This window comes from Hoplias malabaricus, chromosome X1 (assembly GCF_029633855.1).
Source record: "Hoplias malabaricus isolate fHopMal1 chromosome X1, fHopMal1.hap1, whole genome shotgun sequence".
Lineage (NCBI taxonomy): Eukaryota > Metazoa > Chordata > Actinopteri > Characiformes > Erythrinidae > Hoplias > Hoplias malabaricus.
In genome coordinates this window covers 4,743,626-4,767,242 of record NC_089818.1, presented here as the reverse complement: position 1 = coordinate 4,767,242, position 23,617 = coordinate 4,743,626, and the positions used below count along the sequence as shown (strand labels likewise).

The following is a 23,617-nucleotide window of genomic DNA, read 5'->3' as shown; positions in this document are numbered from 1 at the left end:
ACTGTCTGTGAGGAGTGTGGTGTGTTCTCCCTGTGTCTGCATGGGTTTCCTCCCACAGTCCAGAAACACGTTGGTAGGTGGATTGGCGACTTAAAAGTGTCCGTAGGTGTGAGTATGTAAGTGAGTGTGTGTGTGTGTCTGTGTTGCCCTGTGAAGGACTGGCGCCCCCTCCAGGGTGTATTCCCGCCTTGCGCCCAATGATTCCAGGTAGGCTCTGGACCCACCGTGACCCTGAACTGGTTAAGGGTTACAGATAATGAATGAATTAATTAATTAATATATCGGAATTTTTTGTATTTACAATTTTCAAGTAAAACCCAGATGGCTGACCTCCGCCCTAAATCCTAACTCTTCCAATCTGAATTTGAAAAAAAAAAAAAAAATTTAAGGATATGAACTGCTTTTAAATCTGAAAATTTTAAAATGCTATAAAAATATTATGTAAATAAAAATTCAGGAATTTAAATAAGATAAATAACATTCAAATATACACCATTTAGATTCACAAACATCTGTCTGTTATTTGGCTCCTTGTAGCAGCTTCATCATAAACACTCTGTACAGTCCTGGGGTTAAAATGCATCGCATGTAAAAGGTATATAGGGAATATGGAGAATTTACTGTATCAACATTTTGTGTTCCCAAGCCCACTTCTCTGACCTCTACGTCAATCAAACTTCTTCTATTTTCAACATCTGTGGTTTCCTGCAGTGTGCAAACCTCCATGGCGAAAGTAAATCCTGTAAATGCAAAGTTTTCCAATAGACTTGTATTGACATGAGACTTTGAAATCCACACATCGAGCAGTAGATTTGGTTCTGACGGACAATGAATACACTCGTCTTCGTTTGCCTGCAGGTGTCAATTTTATTTAGACACGCTCGGTTGCTCGGCCTTCCACTGACAGCTTTCGCCTTCCAGTTATGCAAGTCGATGAAGGTCAAAGGAGAGAGGGGCCGCATGTTAAAAAGCAGCTCTTCCTCCAGCCCTCACAGCCAGAGTCTTGACCCTCACCTGGGTCAAGCCGGACAGCTCTTCAAATAGCAGACTTGCATTAATAAAGGAAATAAATAAAATAAATAAAAGATTGGATGGTGTTTGCGATCCAGAACTGAAATATGCAACATCAGTACCTGCCCTCGCTGAAGCTCGCGGCTGAATGCTGTCAGACCCTCACAGAAATGTTCCAACTGTGGTGAAGCGTCCAGCTCCGAGAACAGTCTCCCTGATGTTGCTGCACTGAGGAGGATGGACAGTAGACACATCGCTGACCCCAGTGATATCTAACCCATTTCCTGGGGCCACTGCAGCCATCTGGCCACTCGGAGCATGCCACACACCCACACAGCAGAGGCATGGCGCCCGGTTCAGCTTGGCTTTGGCCAGTAGAGTCTCCAGACCCTGCGGGTTTCTCAGACACACCGTATGATCCTGAAGTCATTTACGTGTAACGTGGCATCGCAGACTGGGGATGTAGTTCCAAACCCATTCATAGATTAGCACTGGTCAGCAGAGCGTTTGTCTAGCGCTCTGGACTCCACCTCAGCCCCGTTCAGGATCTTCCCAAGAACAAGTCAAAAAATCCAAGAAGAAAATGAATAAATCAATTAATCAATTAAATAAAAGATAGAGATTTCCTTCTGATCTATTGGCAGCTTGATGATGCTAAACCCCAGTGATGTGAATAAGATTATCATTAGTGTGATTCATTTCAATCTGGGAGCGTTAATCACATTACAGTGAAACCTATTACGGCCAACACTACAGTTCAGTGTGAGAGCATTAGTCAGATTCTATGATGATTGCAGTCTAAGCCCTGGATATAAAGGAATATTCTACTGTTTTCCCCAAAAAACCTGCGTGGAAATGAGAAGAAAACGTGTCGACTCAAAAACGTACTTATAATAGACGTCTACAGGCAGCTGCAAGTTCAGCATCTGTCCATTGCCTTCAATTGATACCAAGAGCACAGCTTTATTTTTCAATGTATAAAGTTATGCTTTGGGATTGCAGTCTGTTTGATTGTGTGTTAAAATGCAGCAGACATCGCAAAGTGTACCCCACTATTAACTGCTTGTAGCACCGGAGGCAGGGTCTCACAGACTGTGGAGAAAAAGAACTGCGATAACAAATAATGCCACTGTTGGAAGTCTCAACCTCCTTCAGTGTCCCAGCCAATAAGCCCAGTACATCCTCCCCAGAGACACACACACACACACACACAGTCAGCTGTCAAAACACGTTGGCTGTCATGTCTAGACCTGCTGCAGTAGCCTTGGTCAGAAACTGAAGGAATGGGAAAGAAAGAAGACGATGAAGAAGAAGAAGAAGAAGAAAAAAACACATTACCAAAGCACTTTACATAAGCCATAGCTAACTACAATAGAGTTATTACAGTGTTTACTGTGTCTACACTGCCTTTACTACAGCCAGGAGACGGCTTTTGTCTCTTTCAATGTATTCTGCAGCCTCACCTCCAAAGTTCATTGCATTCCCTGCTTCTCACGATTCCAAATCCCAAACACATCCAGTGTCCATTTCCTTTTATTAGCAAAGGGATTTATTCAGACAGCACCCTGGCATTTGAGGCAAACGTAGCTGAAACACATTAGTAACCACATGGAACAGTACCAACAAAAAAGGATCACCCTGGCAACCACCTTGGATACCGAAACAGCAGGCTAAACAAACATGTAGCAGCAACCTAGCAACCACTTAACAACAGCCTTAAATGTAGCAGCAACTAGGGCTGCACAATAAATCAATATCAATATTTATCGCAATATAAAATGTTTCAATAACAATATGATTTTTAAACATATTTTCAATATTTCAATATACATTATATATTTACAACATCTGCCGCTGATTGATGTTCATTAACATCATTTTAAAGTTAGAAGGTGATTGTGATGTCATAATGCTTTCAATTCTTGGCAGATTTTCGGTGGCGTTTTTTTATTGTTCATATCGATATCGAAATTAAGAAATATATTGCGATATAAATTTTGCCTATATCGTCCAGTTTTAGCAATAACCTAGGAATACAGGTGAAACAGCTACACCGTAAACCACTCCATATGTGGCAGCAAATGTGGTACTATATTAATCATTTTGCTACACCCTAGTAACCACAATAACCAGGCAACGAGCAAACAAGCAACCCCCTTCGATAACTTAGCAATGATCTAAAATACTAAAGCAACAGCTTAGCCATCACCTAGCACAATCACTTAGCATCACCCTAAGAATGTGGCATAAAAATTGTTGGATTCATTTACACATTGTTTCTAAAATAAAGGGTTGTAAATGGGTTTCTGCTACATCTGTTTCCAGTGCCTCTGTCTCGGCTTTGATTTAGCCGTTCAGAAAGGTAAAATGTCAGATTCCTCCTTAAAAGTGAAGCAGTCATCTTCCAGCGAAAAAAGATGTGTGCGCTTGTGAGGAGTGAGTGCAAACGTAGCATGAAAATAATGCAAGCGGTGACATTTCTTGAGTCAAATGCATCTCTGCTGCCAAACACAGCATTTTGTCGAAATAATTGAAAAGAACTAAATGCCACTCTGTGGAAGCTCCCGGGACAACAGCAGCATGAACAACTGCAAGATTAAATGTTATCTTTTCTTTTAAGAGGGAGTACAACACAGCCGTCTCATTTCACAGCTCAGCTGACGGTGTTATGTTTTTGAAGACAAATAAATAGACATAAACTATCTTTTCAAAAGTATTTCCATCCAAATCATTGAACTCAGGTGTTCCAATCACTTTCATGGCCACAGGTGTATTAAAGCAAGCACCTTGACATTCAGACTGCTTCTACAAACATTTGTGAAAGAACAGATTGCTCTCAAGAGCTCAGTGAATTCCAGTATGGTACTGTGATAGGATGCTGAGGGGCATAGTGCGCAGAGGTTGCCAACTTTCTGCAGAGTCAATCGCTACAGACCTCCAAACTTCATGGAGCCTTCAGATTAGTGCATAGAGAGCTGCATGGAATTGGTTTCCATAGCCGAGCAGCAGCATCCAAGCATTGCATCACCAAATGCGTTGCAAAGCGCCGAATGCCACGGTGCAAATCACGCTTCTCTTTGTGGCAATCCAATGGACAGGTCTGGGTTTTGGAAGGATGGTTGACAGGATAACGGTACGTGTCCGACTGCATTGTGCTAATTGTAAAGTTTGGTGGAGGAGGGATTATGGTGTGGGGTTGTTTTTTTACGTCCAACATGACTGTGCACCAGTGCACAAAGCAAGGTTTATAAAGACATGGATGAGCGAGTTTGGGGTGGAGTCCTGACCTCAAACCGAAAGAACATCTTTGGGATGAATCAGAGTGGCCTTCTCATCCAACATCAGTGTCTGACCTCATAGTTACGTTCATTCAAATCTTCTGTTGAACCCCACAGAACTTTACGTTCATTGGAACATTATGGAGCTGCCTCAACTACAATCAACACACCACGAAAAAAAGCGACTGCAGCTGCTCCTCACAAGTACCTATTAGGTAAAAATGCCCCAATATCCTTTATGTCCCACAGACCTCAGTTTTCCATCTCACCTGAAGGAAGACAGCTGTACATGAGCCTACAGTCAGCATGGCCAATGCCAAGGGTTTGTAAGAGAGGGACAAAGCCTCCCAGCCGTGGGCTGTGGATCAGTGGAGCTGGCATCTTTATTTGGAACCCTTGTGTGTGACTACACACCTTAAAGACTGTTGCTATAAATACTTGCACTGCACTGACAGAAGCTACAACATCGTCAGACGTTTCAATAAAAGGCTGTTTAAATAGCAATTCAAAAGCCATCGAAATGCTTTACTGAGATTGTGGACCTTCAATCAAGAATAAGTAAAGTGGCGCAGTTTGCACGTAACCTTCCCAACCCTGAATGCCATTGACTTGGCTGTTATTTCATCCTTTGTGGGTTTTATAGTTCTAGAAATTGATTCCTCTCTTGTGCGATTCTAAATGTCAAAGCACAAAATTCATACATTCAGGGAAATCTATCTGTAAAGGCTGCTTTAGTCTAAAATAGTGTCCTAATCAGTGGTTTCCCTGACTACAGGCCCTCGGCGAAGCCAGCGTCAGCTCTGAGGAAAAGGTGCTGTGCTCGGAGGCAAGTACGAAATGTGCTTTATTTATAATGCGCTCTCAACCACACGTTTTCTCAGGCAACTACTGATACAATGGTAGGAGGTGCGACAGCAAGTGGTCGGCATGCGACCTGAAAGAGACGTGAGAACTGTACGGTCCAGTGACGTTTTTATTCACAAGTGATTTCACAGGTCTTAATTTCCCTCTCTCCATTTTCCATCTTTTTGTTTGGACTAATTTGCGTCATTGGACGCTGTGGTGCTTTGGCTCACATGCCAAGAAACAAAGAACCTGCAGCAAGTGCGATGTTACAGAGTTCAGGAGTGTTGTATATTGGCACTGTAGGATCATAATCTTATATCGTCGTTCTTCTCAGCTGTCTTTTTTTTTTTTTCATTAAAATTGCTCCTGCAAAGTTACCTCTTGGAGATACAAGGGTAATGTCTGACAGATCTATGTACAGAAGGATGCCATGCATTCTTGAACTCGTCATGCAGAAGGGGCAGTTTAGGGCGACATCTTTTTTGAGCTGAAAGTAGAGTCAAGCGAAACAGACGTTCTCAAAACGTCTTCATTCAGTTGCATAGAAATCACAAGACATCAATCTGATTAACCACTGACACAATGACAGAATGCCTTCATTATTGATTACTGTTATGCCAACACACTGAAGATTAAATTGTGCACTAAAGACTAAAGTGCACATAAAGATTGTCTGAGATGTCTCAGGAGGGTAAAACTCTTTTACATCTAAAACATATTAAAAAAATCAAACGATTCCTTCAAGTCTGTGCAAAAAGCAAGGGACTGGTTCGATCCTCAGGCACACAGACAGTAACGATAATTAAAAGTCCAGGTAAAAGCAGTGCGGCGTTATTGAATTTTTCACTTCTTTCTGGGCACCTTGTCACCCAGAGGAACGTCTTCTATTAGTTTCTGCCAAAACAAGAAAGAAAAGGACAATCAATAATCTCTAACGGCTCCCAGGGACTTCATAATGCACACAAATATTTGGAGTACTTGAGTAACCTATGCAAATACATCAGACTAACTAAAGAGGCCTTAAATCAAACTTTATGACACTGTAAATAAGCACCACTATAACTTATAAAGTCATAGAACACCAAAGACTGGGATTGCATCTAGTTGTAACCTATATTTTCTGTTTTAAATCCTCAACCTTCAATAGACGAGTGAAGAACGGCCTGTCCTCCTCCCCTTCTCCCCGAGTGATGTTCACTTGGTATCTCTTGCAGGCCAGGACCAGCTCGTTTAAGCTGAACAGTGGGGCAGGGTCAATAGAGTGACCATTGATGAGGCTAACCAGGTACTCGCGGTAGTGTTTCCTATAAAACAAAACCAGATGTTTACAGATGAACTCATGCTGTACAAAAGAATACATCAGTTAGCATTGTTTACAGAGTAAAAGTCTTAGTGCCTAATTGAACTTATTTTAATGGGGAAAGAAACTATAAAGACGTGAAGCCTGGAACATATTGATGTTTCCTACTTTTAAATAAATAAATGTGTTTTTTTTATAAATAAGATTATACATATACACTCACTCGCAAAGGCCAGCTTGACCTGGCTGGGTTTGAGCTCCACATGCAGAATCTGTCTGATGAGCACCTTCATCCTTCTGTTCAATCACACCACACACACCTAACGCACAGGGAGAGAGAGAGAGTTGATGTGTGTGTTCGTAGAGAGAAATCAAAAAAGGAGGAGGAAAGAGTGGGATAATGTGTGAAAATAAGTGCTGTGAATCTGTAGGGTGTGTGAGAGAGAAAGACAGCATGTTTATTTCAGAGAGTTTGTTTTTGTGGTCCTAATATAGCCTCCCATTCCGAGGGGGAATAATTGAACATCGGCTCTAAGTGGAAAACAGTGCTTCATTATGGCTTCTTTTAGACTTTCATTACAGGTGAAGTAATTTACTTCCGTTGTCCATGAAATGAACAAATAATACATGGCTGTAATGAGACGCAGATTAGACAGACACAGACAGACAGACAGACAGACACAGACAGACTGGCAAATGAGCAGACAGATAAGAGGAGGAACAAACTGAAATGAATTTTCTTCCATGGACAGAAACACAAAAATGCTTGATTTCACAGAGAGAAGTTTGGAAATGCACAGAGAATCAGATTTAATTGTTTTATTTTTGTATTGTTATCGTATGTATGTATCATTACACTTATATACCGCCTTTCTAGACACCCAAGCATGCTTTACAATCCACACTGCTCAGAACACTCAGTCCACACACACACCGGCGAGAAGCGGCATCCAAACGTGCACAGCGTACTCTCGACCAGGAACGACCGTCCACCTGGAGGACTGCATCGGGCACTAGGGTTTAACCCAGGACAGAGCGCCAATCCATATCTGGGCTCACACACATTCACTCACACATACAGACATTCATTCACATACACACTCATTCACTCACACAGCAGGACAGTTATTAGACAGAAGCCAATTCACCTACCCTCCATGATTTTGGACTGTGGGAGGAAACCAGAACCCCCGGAGGAAACCCACGCAGACACAGGGAGAACATGGAAACTCCACCCAGATGGGACTTGAACCCAAGATCCCAGCGCTGGGAGGCGAACGTGCTCACCACTTTGACTGATCCATTTGATTTCACTGTTTTAATTTTAATTGCTTAAACGTTTGTGAGCTCGCTGCTACATAATGCTACCTGAATTGTTCTTAATTCCTAGTTTTGTTAATAATGCCTACTTATATTTTTATATTCTCCGTCCTCATATTATAATTGTTTTGCAAATGAAAAAAATAAACAATATAAATTCCATACACTTCCAAACAAACAAACAAAACACGCATTAATAGTTTTAAGGGAAAAAACATAATTACATTTGGGATGTACACTTTTTAATTAAACGTCTCTCCAATAGCTGTCTCAAAAAGGTTTAAAATACTGGAGTCAGTCATCGCAATCTATTTTCCCCTCCTAACGGAATCTAATCCTCAAAGTAGTTAGTAACTCAAAGACAATCCCAGTCAAATGATGTGTTCTGTTGATTTTCTGTGTGAAATAAGCTCCTGTATCAACGTTAAGTGCACAGTTTCTACTTATTTGCCGAGCACAATTGCACACAACTGTAGCTGATTTGCAAAGGTTAACAGCAGCGGTGCGTGCATTCCCCCACCGCTGGAGTGCATACCTGTGTGCGTCCCTGGAGCAGTGTCAGTGTTAAAGGCCACCGCATTTTTCTGAAAAGAAACAAACGAAGCCACGAATAAGTGTGAAATCAAGATGTGAGTTTGCACCGAACAAAACAGGCAGCTTTCCCAAGCTGTGAGTGGGAGGTTAACGCGTGTGAGTTGTTCTGAAGTGCCACATTCTTGTTCCTGCTTGTGTGCATGTATATGTTGAGTGGGTGAACCTGTCTGCAAAATGCACCTGTGTGTGAATACATCCCTGTTTACATGTGTGTATGAAGATACTCTCATGTGTCTGTGTTGGTTTGTACACATTCTCAGTATGTGATTGTATTATAATTATTAACAGTTATAATGTAAACAATGATCTAAAATAAATATTTATACATAAGTTTGGAAAAGTCATTTTTTAATACATATATGTTTAATTTCCAGTGCAGTCAGTATGTTCAAGGCAGCTGAGGTGTGTGTGGGTAGTTGCTTAAATGAGTGAATGTCATAGTCTAAGGATCAGTGGCTCTGGGACCTGCTTTTGCTGTGATTGCCGGTCTTAGGATTGGTGACCTGTGCAAAAATTCATTCATTCATTGTCTGTAACCCTTATCCAGTTCAGGGTCGCAGTGGGTCCAGAGCCTACCTGGAATCATTGGGCGCAAGGGAGGAATACACCCTGGAGGGGGCGCCAGTCCGTCACAGGGCAACACACACACATTCACTCACACCTACAGACACTTTTGAGTCACCAATCCACCTACCAACGTGTGTTTTTGGACTGTGGGAGGAAACCGGAGCACCTGGAGGAAACCCACACAGACACAGGGAGAACACTGTGCAAAAATTACGGTACATTTTATATTATAATGTGTGTAGGTAAATTCTTCCTGGGTTTATTCGGTAAAATGAAAAAAGGAGGTTTTGATAAATAAATAAGAGTGTGTTCTCGTTTATTTGCACCTTATTTAAACACAGGAAGTTGTATATAAAACACATGGTGCATTATTAATATACACATTCAATATTCATTTATAATATATTTCCTACAGGATATATGTATGACCCTTTGTTTTAGTATTTTATACTCATATGTAGAGTGAAGGATTTGACTGGATATATGAACCTCTTTCCTAGTACTGTATTAAAAAAGATAAATAAATAAAAGACAATGTTTGTGTGTGTTTAGGTGCATAAACACCTGCAGTAAAGCCTGGAGTCTGGCAGGTTCCCAGTCTCGGAGGTAGAAGAGGCAGTCTCTGGGGTGATGGGCATGGAGACCCGTCACACTGCACTGGGCCACTGCACACGTCTGCCACAGCCAGAGAGAGAGAGAGAGAGAGAGAGAGAGAGAATTAAAAAGAGAAAAAAAAGAAGAGGAAGATACATAAGAGAAAAAGATAGAGACGGAGAGGGAAAAATAAAACATGGACGCTCGTGTAATGGGTGCTGCTTTTAGCCGCTTTTAGTCAGTTCGGCCTAAATGTCTGATACACAAACAACCCAAAAATACACTCGCGAGAGCAAACAGGTGAAGTGGAAGAACAGAAATAAACACGGACCGGAGATGCAGGGGGAAAGTGTGGAGGAGACTAAAAGTGGGCGATGTGACGTTGCATAACGTGTTATTAGGGGGATAAAATTAATTCACTAAGCACTTTTCTGAGCATATGGTGGTCACTGTTGGTGCTTTCACAACACCCCTGACAGCAGGATTCAGTAAGGACAATGCATTGTCTGAAATGGTGCAGCATTTGTAGTTATTGATTGTATTTCCTAGGAGTGGCAGTACTGGGGAGTGTTTACCTCCTATGCGTTTCCCAGACTTCATGTACTGAAGACAACTCACCGTGTGAAAAGGGTTGTTGCAGCCACTGCAGAACTGATATCGACACTGAGAGCAGCTGAAGTGCATACAGCCCCCACGGGCCAGCGCATACTGGAACCTACAGTTAGGACAGGCTGAGAGAGAAAGAGAATTAGAGGTAAGGAAAAGAGAGAGGCAAGAGACCTTAAATATAGTTCACAACAGTCAACAGACTGTAAAATAAGCTACGCTTTATATCTTAGTTACAGTGTGCCTTTATATACGTTTTTAAATGTTATCTGAAAGCAAATATCATTGGCAAATCAATCAGGATAATAAAATATAGTTCAGCACGTACACATATGTATATTACAGCAGCACACTGTCACCAAATCATACTAAAGAATGTATGCAAGGAACATCTGATAAGTTATACTACATAATAATGTGTTGTTTTATTGTACAGGGTGGGCCATTTATATGTATACACCTTAATAAAATGGGAATGGTTGGTGATATTAACTTCCTGTTTGTTGCACATTAGTATATGGGAGGGGGGGGGGGACTTTTCAAGATGGTGGTGACCATGGTGGCCATTTTGAAGTCGGCCATTTTGGATCCAACTTTTGTTTTTTCAATGGGAAGAGGGTCTTGTGACACATCAAACTTATTGGGAATTTCACAAGAAAAACAATGGTGTAACTTTATTCATTCATGAGTTATTTACAAGTTTCTGACCACTTATAAAATGTGTTCAAAGTGCTGCCCATTGTGTTGGATTGTCAATGCGACCCTCTTCACATACTGATAGCAACACGGCAGGAGAAATGCTAGCACAGGCTTCCAGTATCCGTAGTTTCAGGTGCTGCACATCTCGTATCTTCACAGCATAGACAGTTGCCTTCAGATGACCCCAAAGATAGAAGTCTAAGGGGGTCAGATCGGGAGACCTTGGGGGCCATTCAACTTGCCTATGACCACCAATCCACTTTCCAGGAAACTGTTCATCTAGGAATGCTCGGACCTGACACCCATAATGTGGTGGTGCACCATCTTGCTGGAAAAACTCAGGGAACGTGCCAGCTTCAGTGCATAAAGAGGGAAACGCGTCATCATGTAGCAATTTCACATATCCAGTGGCCTTGAGGTTTCCATTGATGAAGAATGGCCCCACTATCTTTGTACCCCATATACCACACCATACCATCAAGATGTGCAGCACCTGAAACTACGGATACTGGAAGCCTGTGCTAGCATTTCTCCTGAGGTGATGCCATCAGTGTGTGAAGAGTGGAGAAGAGGGTTGCATTTTCAATCCAGCACTTTGAACACATTTGATAAGTGGTCAGAAACTTGTAAATAACTCATGAATGAATAAAGTTACGTTAAAAACAAGCACACCATTGTTTTTCTTGTGAAATTCCCAATAAGTTTGATGTGTCACATGACCCTCTTCAAGTTGAAAAAACAAAAGTTGGATCCAAAATGGCGGACTTCAAAATGGCCGCCATGGTCACCACCCACCTTGAAAAGTTTCCGCCCTCCCATATACTAATGTACCACAAACAGGAAGTTAATATCACCAACCATTCCCATTTTATTAAGGTGTATCCATATAAATGGCCCACCCTGTGTATTAATACATAACATCAAGTAAAATCAACACTAAAATCGCTACTACTCTGCAGCAAAAATTGCTAAACCCTACATTCCCCATAAAACTGTCACTGTTGTACTCTCTTAGGTACTCACTCAGTATGTTGTACAAAAAATGTACATTGACATGGTCTGTACCGTTATTGACCAAAAATGCACTTGTACAGGACCCTTTTATCCTGACAGTGAGGTTTAAAAGACCCTCCGCTATAGCACTGGGTTTCCCTTCAACACCTGACAAAAACAATAAGGTGCCTACCACTATCCTGTGGCTAAACCTTCTCAGAGCATCTCTGAAGTGTGTAACAGAGTAAAAGGTTGAGCTTTGATAGTGCTCTGTTTGAACTGGGGTCTCCTCCAGGGCAGTGAGGGGGTTCTGAAGTGGAGGTCCCGCTGTTAGAATCATTAGAGCTGGATTATAGGAGTTTTAAAGCAGGTATGAGGGCAGCTCTGGCAGGTTAAAGAACAGAAGACTCACTGATGCCGTTATCGCGCAGGTATCCCGCCAAGCCCTGCCGCTGATACTCGGGGTCGTTCTCCCGCTTCCACAACTGGAACTGCTCACAGGACAGGCCTGTGTGCTGGGCCTCCCACTAAACAGACACAGCACAAAGTTTGCACTCACAAGTCTAGACGTTATCCTAAATAGATATGTATGTTATGGAGCTCAAATAATGACCACATACATTCGATTTAGTCAGGTGTCAACTTGTAAGGTGGATGCTACGTCTATGAAACAGATCAGTGTGAACTAATTTTAATCCTGAGCTCACACCTGCAGCGCTGCCACGGGACAAAGCGAACAGTACTCACTCATTTTCAGGGAGTGCGAAGGTCAGGTCAACTTTATTTAATATAGGTGTGAATCAATGTGTCGATAACCAATGCGAACAGAGCCCAGTGATGTTGGCTTTACTCTGTCACACCCCAGAAACACAGACACTGCCTTTTCCTGCATGCCACAGATGAAAATATAACATCCAGCTCCACTGCACGATAATGCTTTATTTGAGGCACTGAGCTCTTTCTGGAGCTTCTTTAGCTTGACATGATTGCACTAAAGAACCTACTATTTGTTCCTAATAGAGATAGAAGAGAAGCTCACTGTCATGGTCCTAAGCTTCCCTGTCCTGTACGATGAATTTACAATATAGCGAGACTTTTTCGTATGTATACAAGCGCAGACGTCCTGTCATACTGACTGTACCTACAGTGGTGCCCTACACACAGATAGATTTCCCTGTAGAATTGTTATTTTCAGCAGGAACACTTTTGATTTGAGGTTTAAATCGGACGGGAAGGTGTGTGATTTGCTACACACTGTGAACCAACAAGAGCCGTAAAGTACTGAGTACTGCCATGGCATTTTTTGACGTCAGTGAAACCATGGCAACGATAGATCGCCTCAAGCTTAGAAAAGCCCACAGGCGATGAGCGATCGGTGACTTGGGCGACAAGAGGCGAGGAATCGCTGCTGATGTGATTCTACAGTTAGGTGTCTGATGAAATGACACTCTAATATAAGACATTAATACAAGTCCAATATAGACACTACATTATACAAGTTTAGATTAATACCAACTGTGTAGGTTAGACTCTTCTCATATTTAATAACCATTCCAAATAACAACTGAATTGAGGAAGAAAAGGAGAAAGGGGTTAAACAGAAACAGCAGAAGTCAGCTACAGTCAAACAGAGCCGTGTAAACACTGACCTTCTCACCATATGTGTGTGTGTGTGTGTGTGTGTGTGTGTGTGTGTGTGTGTGCTCGTTGTGTGTGTGCTTCAACTCTGCATTGATACTCACAGGCTTCTTACACTGAGCACAGAAGCTGTTTCTGCACTGAAGACAAGTGACTTTGAGCTGATTACCATCGTAGATGAATCCATATGAGCACTGTGTGTGAGAAAGACAGAGAGGCATAAGAAAAGTTAATATTATTCCCTGTGCTCAGCACTTAGAAGGTCACTGTAACCCAGACTACAATTGCTCTGAAGTGTTGCCTTATATCTGATGGCATTAAAGCAGTGCATTAGGTTCAGAAAAGGCCAGCACGGTGCTGGATTTTTGAGACCATTTAGGTCTCAGGAGGAGCCCATTTTACCAGAACACCAAAGCCATCCAGGACATTACGACGTTACACTTTTTCTACTGCGTACGTATACTTATGGTTCAGGTTAGCCAGACAAAATCCAAACAAATCATTAAATCAATGGCAGTTTAAAAAAAATAATAATATTTTTCCATCTGAGGGCTTTAAAGGCTTTTCCGCTCACTTAAAACGTTTCTGTGATTATTAAAAACGCTAGAAAAGTTCCTGCACATTTATTTTTAAAACATGAAACTACATGTGCATTAATAGAAACTTATACAGTGGACCCTCTACTAACGAACTTTCCAAGATACGAACCAAGCATCTGAATATATTTTGCCTCCACCAACGAACCATGATTCTAGAAACGAACCCAAGCCTCCGCCGAGCCGGCGGCTGGAAATGGCCACTGACCTCAATAGGCGAGTCTCCCAGCGCCCAGACTTGAGTGAGCTTTTAAGATTAGCACATTGTAGCTTTAGCAATTTAGCATTAGTGTAAATAGCAGACATCGAAATTCGTGCTAAGTTAAGCCGTATCTACGCTTCGTCTCCCCACATTCACCTCCTACTTTCCGTTATTCCACCCACCCCCCACCTCCCGTCATACAGCCAGTGCCTGTGTTACTCCTCCAGCCAGTCGTCACGTCGCATGGGGGACGCATTAATTGCTTTTCCATTATTTTGAATGGGGAAAATTGACTTGAGAAACTTTTCTACTTACGAACCGGGTCACGGAACGGATCAAGTTCATAGGTAGAGGTTCCACTGTACTTTCATTTGAATGCTTCACACAATGTTAAAAGTTCCTTAAAATGGACTTGTTATAGCCCTTTTCTACAAGTGAACTCAATTCCCTAGGTTCTTAATGAAACATCTTTTGACATGTTTTGGTCAAAATACCACAAGAGTTAAGCACCACAGCTCCATCCTTCCCCTGTCTGAACAGCCCTGTTCAGAAAGATCGGATTCAGCACTTGTTGAGAATGAGCCACTGTTCACCCAACTGTGAGTGCACAGGAATAACAAGTGAGCAAGAAGAAGCTCTGATGCTCGGCTCTTTATTCTCTGCACGTCTCTTTGCACTGTCACATAAACGCAGGTCCAGTGCTGTGATCACGTTTTATTCCGTGTTTTCCCACAATAAAAAACTGACTGGGTAAGTGGTATAATCACAGTTTGTGTGTGGGCAGGTGCTCAAGACTAGACCCAAACTAATTCACATAACATGTCCCCTTTAAACCAACTCTAAATTTAGTTTTCACTGTAAAGTCTTTAAAAAGCTCAAATAGAACGTTGACAATTCATTAGTTAGTTTTTGCTGGTTCTACGTGTCAAAAAGCAGCAGGAATATTCCAATAATAAATCACCAAGACCCAAGAACACACTGTGATTAAAGCCTACTCTTCCTCAGACACTAGGAGATTAGAGCAGGGACATTATAAAAGAGCTTGAATGTAGTTCATACTCACATGGCTGCACCAGAGGAACTTAGGGTCTTTAATCAGAGCCTGTTCTGTCAGCTTCTTGTGGAAAAGCTCGTATACCTCTGGCTCCAGACACTCTCTCAGCTGGAAGTTCACACCCAAACACAAGCAACGTAAGATCCAGGCATGAGTTATCTCAAAAGGTACTGTGATAAACAGATTCTAAGACATTCGTGAAACATTCAGTTTCATGTGGTTTTAAAAAGACCTCCAGTCTCTGTGTCTCAGCACCTGAATATCCAATGTGGAGAAATAGCTGTTGAGATGCTCTGGGTCGTTGATGTCTGGCTCCCAGCAGACAGGGCACACCATGTCTCTGATGTGTTTGTCCCTGACGACGATGGTGAAGTGCTGCTTAAAGCAGCCGCTGCAGACAGAGCACTGACACGATGTCAAAGACTGCATCTGAGGCAAAGAATAAGAGAGGAAGGACATCGGAAATAAATACTTTGTTCATTTCAGATATCCCAGAATTTGAAGACCTCCCTAAAATCGATAATAAGAGATGATGCAATTCTGACATCAAGTTTTAATAGCAGGCCAGTACCAGATAAAAATCTGGGACCCCGACAATACCAGCACATGTACAGGTTGTATACTCAGTCTAGTAGTGAGTGCAGAAACAAGGAGGTAGTCATAATTTTATGGCTGATCAGTGTATATATTCATTCATTCATTATCGGTAACCCATATCCAGTTCAGGGTCGCGGTGGGTCCAGAGCCTACCTGGAATCATTGGGAGGCGGGAATACACCCTGGAGGGGCGCCAGTCCTTCAAAAGGCAACACAGACACCCACATTCACACCTACGTGTTTTTGGAGCGTGGGAGGAAACCGGAGCACCCGCAGGAAACCCACGCAGACACAGGGAGAACACACCACACTCCTCACAGACAGTCACCCAGACACAGGGAGAACACACCACACTCCTCACAGACAGTCACCCGGAGGAAACCCACGCAGACACAGGGAGAACACACCACACTCCTCACAGACAGTCACCCAGACACAGGGAGAACACACCACACTCCTCACAGACAGTCACCCGGAGGAAACCCACGCAGACACAGGGAGAACACACCACACTCCTCACAGACAGTCACCCAGACACAGGGAGAACGCACCACACTCCTCACAGACAGTCACCCGGAGGAAACCCACGCAGACACAGGGAGAACACACCACACTCCTCACAGACAGTCACCCAGAGGAAACCCACGCAGACACAGAGAGAACACACCACACTCCTCACAGACAGTCACCCGGAGGAAACCCACGCAGACACAGGGAGAACACACCACACTCCTCACAGACAGTCACCCGGAGGAAACCCACGCAGACACAGAGAGAACACACCACACTCCTCACAGACAGGCACCCAGAGGAAACCCACGCAGACACAGGGAGAACACACCACACTCCTCACAGACAGTCACCCGGAGGAAACCCACGCAGACACAGGGAGAACACACCACACTCCTCACAGACAATCACCCGGAGAGGGAATCAAATATACATATATTAGTTTAACAGCTTTTACAAAGTTAGAAATTTTATATATTATCAAGTCAAAAAAACTATAATCTGTATTTGTCACCACTTCCAAAAATCAAACTGGCCAACCCTTTTAAGGGTCCTGAGCTTCTGTGTCATTGTGCGGGTGTGTGTGTGTGTGTGTGTGTATCTGTGAGAGAGTGTGTGTTACCTTGCTGTGGGGAAAGACAGACAGGCAGATTGGACACTCTTTGGTCAGCACGCGACGGATAAAGTCGCGGTCATGTGACTCCCGCACGGCCTGGACCACATCTTCCAGTGTGTAAGGGGCAGAGGGGTCACGGAGCAGAGACAAAACCAGCTCACAACGCCCCCAGCTGGGCAGATCATACACAGCAAGCAGTCTGCGACACACTCTCTGAAAGATATAGATTCAGTGAGTCAGGAAGGTGGGAGGAGGGGTTTGAAATATGTTAAACCCTGTTAACAATGAATGAAACCCTGGGGTTTCCACTACAACAAATGCTGCATGTACGATCAGCTTTACCGTTACTATTAGCAACATTATCTTTGTTTTGGTCATTTGGATTCTCAGGGCACCGTCTCTAAAAATCCCACAATCACATTCTCATTAACCACAGTTTTAAAGATTCTGAGCCCTCACCTGTTTGTCCGGGTGGTTGATGTCGATGGGTGGCTCGGGGTCCTCACTCCACATGCGTTTGTGGAAGGGCTCCAGTAGGGGGCGCTGCAGCAACACCAGTGCCCCTCTTACCTCACCCCCACTCTGCCTCAGTGCCTCTTCACAGGCAGCAGAATCAGTAAAGCCCAGAGAGGTCAGCTCCTTCACCTGCCACACACACACACACACACACACACGTCACAAAGTATTCAAATAATTTATCACAAATTTATATAAAGGCCTAAACAGGCATTTAAGCCTAAACTGAACTGTAATCTTCCAGCTTTACACCAAAACTCACTTTAATCCTGCGGTCTCTCAGGGCCTGCCTGGCAGCTTTCTCGCTGTCGCCCCCTACTGTCAGCCAGGCCTGCTTGGCCTCTGCTCTGGATATAGGCACAGAACTGCTCTTCAGGCCCTCCAGGCCACCGTCCTGGCCAGTGCAGTTGAACAGTGCGGAGTGGAGCGGCTTGGGGCTGTGCTGGAAAGAGGCCGCTATGGCACAGATTTCATCCAGTCTGAGGGGCAGCTCAGTTTTCACCCAATCACAGGGGGTTCCGCTAACGTTACTGCTGCCTGAAACCCGCAGGCTCGTGTAAACCTCCTCTGGGCTCACACCCTTCATTTCACCCTCCTAAAAAAGTTAAAGTAAAAGAGGGATACGTTTGAAGAGAGGACGGTTATAAATAAACAAACAACAATGAAACATTTAAACAAGACATGCATCAGTTCCAGAAGGGATACAAAATAAAGAAACAACACATAACGGGAACTTAATGCATGCTGGATGTGCTCAGGAACTTCAAGGCTAATGTAGCTAACCAGTAATGGAAGCTTATAGCAAAGCGACAGCTAGGGCTGAATGAGTTACAACATTGTATTAGGTGTACAAATGTATTTGTGTGATGTAAAAACTGTAATTCAAACAATTAACTGGGGTAATTCTTACTCTGATGAGCTGAATCAGTTTAAGCCCCTCCTCTCGCATTAGTCTTTGTCTCTTCAGATCGGGGTCCTCTGAGGGGGTGAACTTGGGTTTGATTGACAGCGGATGGAACTGCTTGACCGGGGAAAGTGGGAGGACCTTGGAGGGTGAAGGGGCGGGGTCTGATCTTGCGAGGTCACATATTTCACAGCGTGAGGACGGCGTGTGGTTGGCGTATGTGCAGAACTGACAGACCCACTGACATGAGTGACATGAAAAAAAAAAGAGAAATTTACATCTGGATGTTATATCCTTTTGCTTAAAGGATACTTATATTTATCTAACACAGTAAATCATTAAATACTTTTGGAAATGAGCATATGCTAAACATAAAACTATTGAAAATTGTTTGTTTACAATAAATAAACCCACAAAATTTAAGTGAGAGGAACAAAGGCTCAAGTCAAAGGTTCTTCGTATCATGTTAGTTGATGATCATGATGTTAATAATATCATATTAAGGAAGACACTTAAACCCACAAACATGCAAAAAACGTGCTGCAACTGATAACATAAAAGCCATTTGTGAGTTCACTGTGGGCTCTTTGTGCGGGTACCTGACTGTCCAGCAGTCCTGCGGTGGAAGGGGAGGGGCGCGACGGTGTGACTGGAGGACGAGTCGCCAGACGAGGGCGCTCACACACCTCACACAGAACACTGCTGCCGGCATTCACCACAGTGCAGCTCTTACACTGCCACTCTGAGGATAGCAGAATGTCACAGCTCATGTAATAACAGCACACAACATGATGCTTCAGAAAATCAGTACTAAACATGGCCCGCTCTATGTGGCGGACCCATTTTATGAAAAAGGTTCTGGCTCATTCAAAGACTACAAAGTTTGTTTCTTTATCTCATGTAAGACAGCAATGGTGTGAACAAATGCTAACTGACCAGTTATGGTAGAGGGCTGTTGTGGCTCTTCCTGAACAGAGGGGGCAGCGGTGGCCAGACGAGGGCGTTCACAGGTTTCACACAAAACCTGCTGCATGGTGTTCACCGTAGTGCAGTATGAACACTGCCATGTGGCTAGTGACGCACTGCGACAGAACAAACATAGGAATGGGGGTATGTGAGACGACGTATGAGAGACGACAGAGCGTTTCTTCATTACTGCCACAGTTATTAAGCCACGTTATTGTACCTGATTGACTTCGAAGGTCTGGAGGACGCCACCTGGATCCGGTTGTGCATGGCTCGTCCCGGGTGGGAGTGGTAGAGTCGATCACACTCAGAGCACAGGCGCTGGACACACGTGCTGCAGTGAGATGCTACCGGGAATATCCCACATATGCTACAGTTTTCCAAAGAGATACCTGGAAAAGCCATTGAGAAATTATTACGGTGCTATCAACATCCAAAATTGGTTCTATATTACTTAATATAACACATATAGATAGATTGCAAGGCTTAAATAAACTTACATCATGGCTAGGTTCCATCTTATCAACTGACACAACTCACCTGTTTGCTTTCCAAAGCTGAGGGAGGAGAGAGAGGCTATAGGTAGAGATGTTCTGTCCCAGGGTATGTTACTGGATGGAGATATGACTGCTGCTGTATCAACGCAGCATTCCCCATTATCCTGCTGGAGCAGTATATAAAGTGTAAATAAAGAAAAGGACTTCCAGAGAAAATTTACAAGAAGCGCAAATCAGACGATACCTTACAACTGAGGGAGGGGACGATTCTCTCAAAGAATTCTGGGTGTGGGTGATCTTCCTATTAAAAAAGGCACAGTAACAAAACGATTTGTTCAGGCGTGATGTTAAAAACCTACCTAAAAATATAACAATATTGTAGCATCTCTTATATTTTATATGATCAACAATGTATAACTAACCTTGATGAGCATGTCCAGTTCCATGCGCAGACTCATGACCTCAAGGGTCACTGACGCCACCTTTGCAATGTCTGGTTCTGTGACCTCATCGGGAAAGCTCAGGCCATCTGGCTGCTGATTGGTGTAGCCATAAAGACAGAGTACAGCTCGACCTCCCTGTTAGAGAGCAACAATTTTTTTAATACAACATAATTGCATAATATTAACAAAACCCCCTTGTCTATACACAACTCAACATTTACATGCAAGCCCAGGAACCCATCACTCACATGAATAGCATCCACTGTAGCTCTGAACACAGGGTTGTTGTGTTTCACTGTGCGCCAGTACTTGGGTCTGTTGGAGCTAGTGAGATTGGAGCCATATTTTTCCAAGATGTTGAGGGCGGTAGACAGCTTCTGCAATGAGGCTAAAATCTGACGACAAGAGGAAATAAAACCAACTTTAACTGACAGTGCATTGTATTTATTTACTTACTTACTTTTAAAATAAAAACACTGTGTGTGGATGAAGATTGTTCTTGAAATTGCAGATAAAAACCTCTTCTGCCGAGCATCTGAGTATCGTACTGCGTATATAGTTTCTGTTGAACGTGTCTTTATGCATCTTATCAGATTCCAACGGCAAAGTTAAAATACCATAAACCGAGCCATGGTAATTTGAGGTGTGTCTTTGTTGATGCATTTGTCAGCCCCAGTAACTGCAGAACACACGGATGACGTGCCTCAATTCCTTTCAGTTCTATAGAACCGAAGCCTTGTTTTCTAGTCCTTGATCAGCCCTGACATACTGCTGCAAGCCTTTTATTTGCAAGTATCTATGCTGTGAGGATTTAATAAAAACGGTGGCACTTCCCATTCTTTATCTCACCTCTTTCCTGTTATTTCCACTGCTATTTTCAATCACCATGACTTCAGCTGCAATGTGCTGGTATTTTGCTGATGGTGGGAGTGGGATGCTGGCCATAGTGGAAACACCTGCCCTGAGTTCTTGTGCAGAACCTGGAGAGCATAAACTCTTCTCTGCTTGGCTCCTCGCTTCCTCCAGCTGCACCGACAGTGTGGCCATTGCTTAAACATTAAAAGACAAACAAAGAAGGACAGTTACCATATTTGAAGCTACCATGGGTTACAGTGGCTACATTGTTACTAGGACTATGAATATTATCAAAGTTTAAGTCCAAACGTGCTGTTCAGTAGTTCTCAAGTTATATGTAATATCAACTACATATATAACTTTTAATAAATTTTTAATCCTTACTCAAGTGAGCAGTAACAAACCATTAACATTCAAAGACCCTTATGAAAAATACATTACGACCAGCTGAACTTCAAATATTCAGGGATTGCTTAAAATACTTTAACTTTTATTTATTTATTTATTTCCAATTAATATATATGGTGTTTTGTGAAATGCTAAAAACGTATTATCCGTTAAATAAGCTGTTACCACCACGGCTGAGAATTTTTACTTTGAAACTGCAGTCTCAAATTGACATCTCAAATGGGAGGAGTCAGAAAGCCAAGGTTTCTTACATCATAAAACTAAAGAAACCTTCGTGTGAAATTGTGAGCTTTCCAGCTGTTGAAAGGTGGTTGGGCGGGACTTATTCATATTCATAGATCCGCACGTACTGAAACCAAGGCAACAGCATAGAGTTCAATCTAACCCACTTTTTAAGGCATTAAGGGTTCGTTTATTTTTATTTTGGAATACATTTTTATTACGTAAATCTGCTCAATACAGACGAGTGGTTGGGGTTTAATTTTTGACCGAATGGGGACTTTAAAAATACATATAATTCCATTTAATTCAGTCCAGTCTGAAACTCTGTGGCATTAAGCTCTTTCAGTATCACATGTTAACAGTACACTGTCAAGCTACTTTAATTCATCAAATTATAAACACCACATTGCTTCAGTCGGTTCTCAGACGGTAGAAGTCAACAGAAACCGAAACTGTTGGCGCTGAGTTGTGACGTTTCATTTTTATAAGATTAAAAATCACTGAAAATGAACCCGAACATGAGCATTAGATAATGGAGTCAGGTCCTCATACAACAGTAGGGGAAACACAGAGATTTCAGATTTGTAGGATGTAAACACACATAGAATAGCCTTAACAAGGTTTACTACACAATAACGAAGTAATGGCGATGTTTATAGTGACGAAACGAAATAAAATAATAATAATAAACACCAATAAATACGAACAACGATCTAGAATCACCAAAACAACATCTCTAATTTGTCATTTCAGTCATATTTTGGAATTTCCGGTTCCACCTTAAATCACGTAGCTGTTATACCATTTAAGGTGGAACGGGAAATTCAGAAAGTACCCAACTCCAGCTTCGTGTATTTACATGTCGAAATAGCTTTAGTAACACGTAACCTGATACACTGACAGCTACACAAACGAGTAGAAATATTACTAATAACGACAAGTCACGCCGTAAATAATTCGTATACCGCAGTTACATATATCTGTTTATATACTTACTGTCTGTGTTTAGATTCAGCCAGTGTTAGGCGTGTACTGAGAACAACTACGGTGGCCGTTAAAGTACCAATGCAGTCCGTGTTTTTTGGCGCCATCTTCTGAACGGTTCTGAAAATCGTCTGAAGGGGAATTCCACACATTTTATCCAGTCATTCATGTTATAGAAACTTCCAGACCCCCCACCCCCTTCTTTTAAAGAACATATACATCTTTTAAAGTTTATTTTTACCTTTAATGATATGTCTGAGTGGTGGTGTTAATGTTAGAAGAAATAATAACAATATTTTCATGTACATAATAATAATAATTAAACACCATTGTCATTACTGTTGTCTGCTGTTTTTGGCCCCAAGGTTTATTAAGTCTCACCTGAAAAGTCTTCTTAATATTCCTTTGTCCAGATACAGTCATTTTCTGTTCCCACTATCACTCAAACAAATCTTTAAATTTAAATATAACAGTATTGTTCACTTATTTGTTTCTAGCGTCTATTTGATCAGCTCCACTGTAAATCTAGGTGCACTGTGTATTTCTACAGTTACTAACTGTAGGCTATTTACGCTGTTAACCCCTTTTTCATCCAGTTGTTCAATTATAAATAGTCCCACAGGACTATTTCTGTGGGGCATCACTCTCAGCGCTGCACTGACTCTCACTGATTGACTCTTTTGCTGTTACAAATGAGATGAGACACAGCAGTGCTGCTAGAGTTTTTAATTAAACGCTTTCCATTATTAGACACTCTGTCGTTGGTCTACTTTGTAGATGTAAAGTCAGCTCTATTTTCAG

The 23,617-nt window shown here is 42.4% G+C and overlaps 1 protein-coding gene across 2 annotated transcripts; it reads right to left on the bottom strand.

The window, feature by feature from the left end:
- Positions 1–4,772: 4,772 nt before the first annotated feature.
- On the bottom strand, positions 4,773–22,928 carry LOC136676017 (E3 ubiquitin-protein ligase RNF31-like). Of its 2 annotated transcripts, none has more exons than XM_066652865.1 (23): positions 22,829–22,928; positions 21,197–21,396; positions 20,596–20,742; positions 20,327–20,482; positions 20,149–20,205; positions 19,948–20,071; positions 19,628–19,799; positions 19,378–19,523; positions 19,041–19,183; positions 18,448–18,681; positions 17,800–18,132; positions 17,481–17,666; positions 17,028–17,234; positions 15,554–15,727; positions 15,308–15,406; positions 13,551–13,640; positions 12,221–12,335; positions 10,129–10,241; positions 9,481–9,591; positions 8,291–8,339; positions 6,659–6,755; positions 6,274–6,439; positions 4,773–6,029 (listed from the first exon to the last, which is right to left on the bottom strand). In XM_066652865.1, exons 2-23 carry the CDS (start codon positions 21,392–21,394, stop codon positions 5,979–5,981), a joined length of 3,168 nt encoding a protein of 1,055 aa, XP_066508962.1. In that variant the 5' UTR covers positions 21,395–21,396; positions 22,829–22,928; the 3' UTR covers positions 4,773–5,978. The 2 variants fall into 2 exon arrangements, with proteins under 2 accessions (XP_066508962.1, XP_066508963.1); XM_066652866.1 differs by having other exon boundaries at positions 19,948–20,068.
- Positions 22,929–23,617: the final 689 nt, after the last annotated feature.

Coding starts and splice junctions, on each gene's coding strand:
- LOC136676017 (XM_066652865.1), bottom strand. CDS start 21,394: ATGGCCACACTGTCGGTGCAGCTGGAGGAAGCGAGGAGCCAAGCAGAG. Junction 20,206..20,326: donor AACTGGACATGCTCATCAAG/GTTAGTTATACA, acceptor CTTTTTTAATAG/GAAGATCACCCACACCCAGA. Junction 12,336..13,550: donor GTGCTCAGTGTAAGAAGCCT/GTGAGTATCAAT, acceptor GTGTCTGTTTAG/TGGGAGGCCCAGCACACAGG.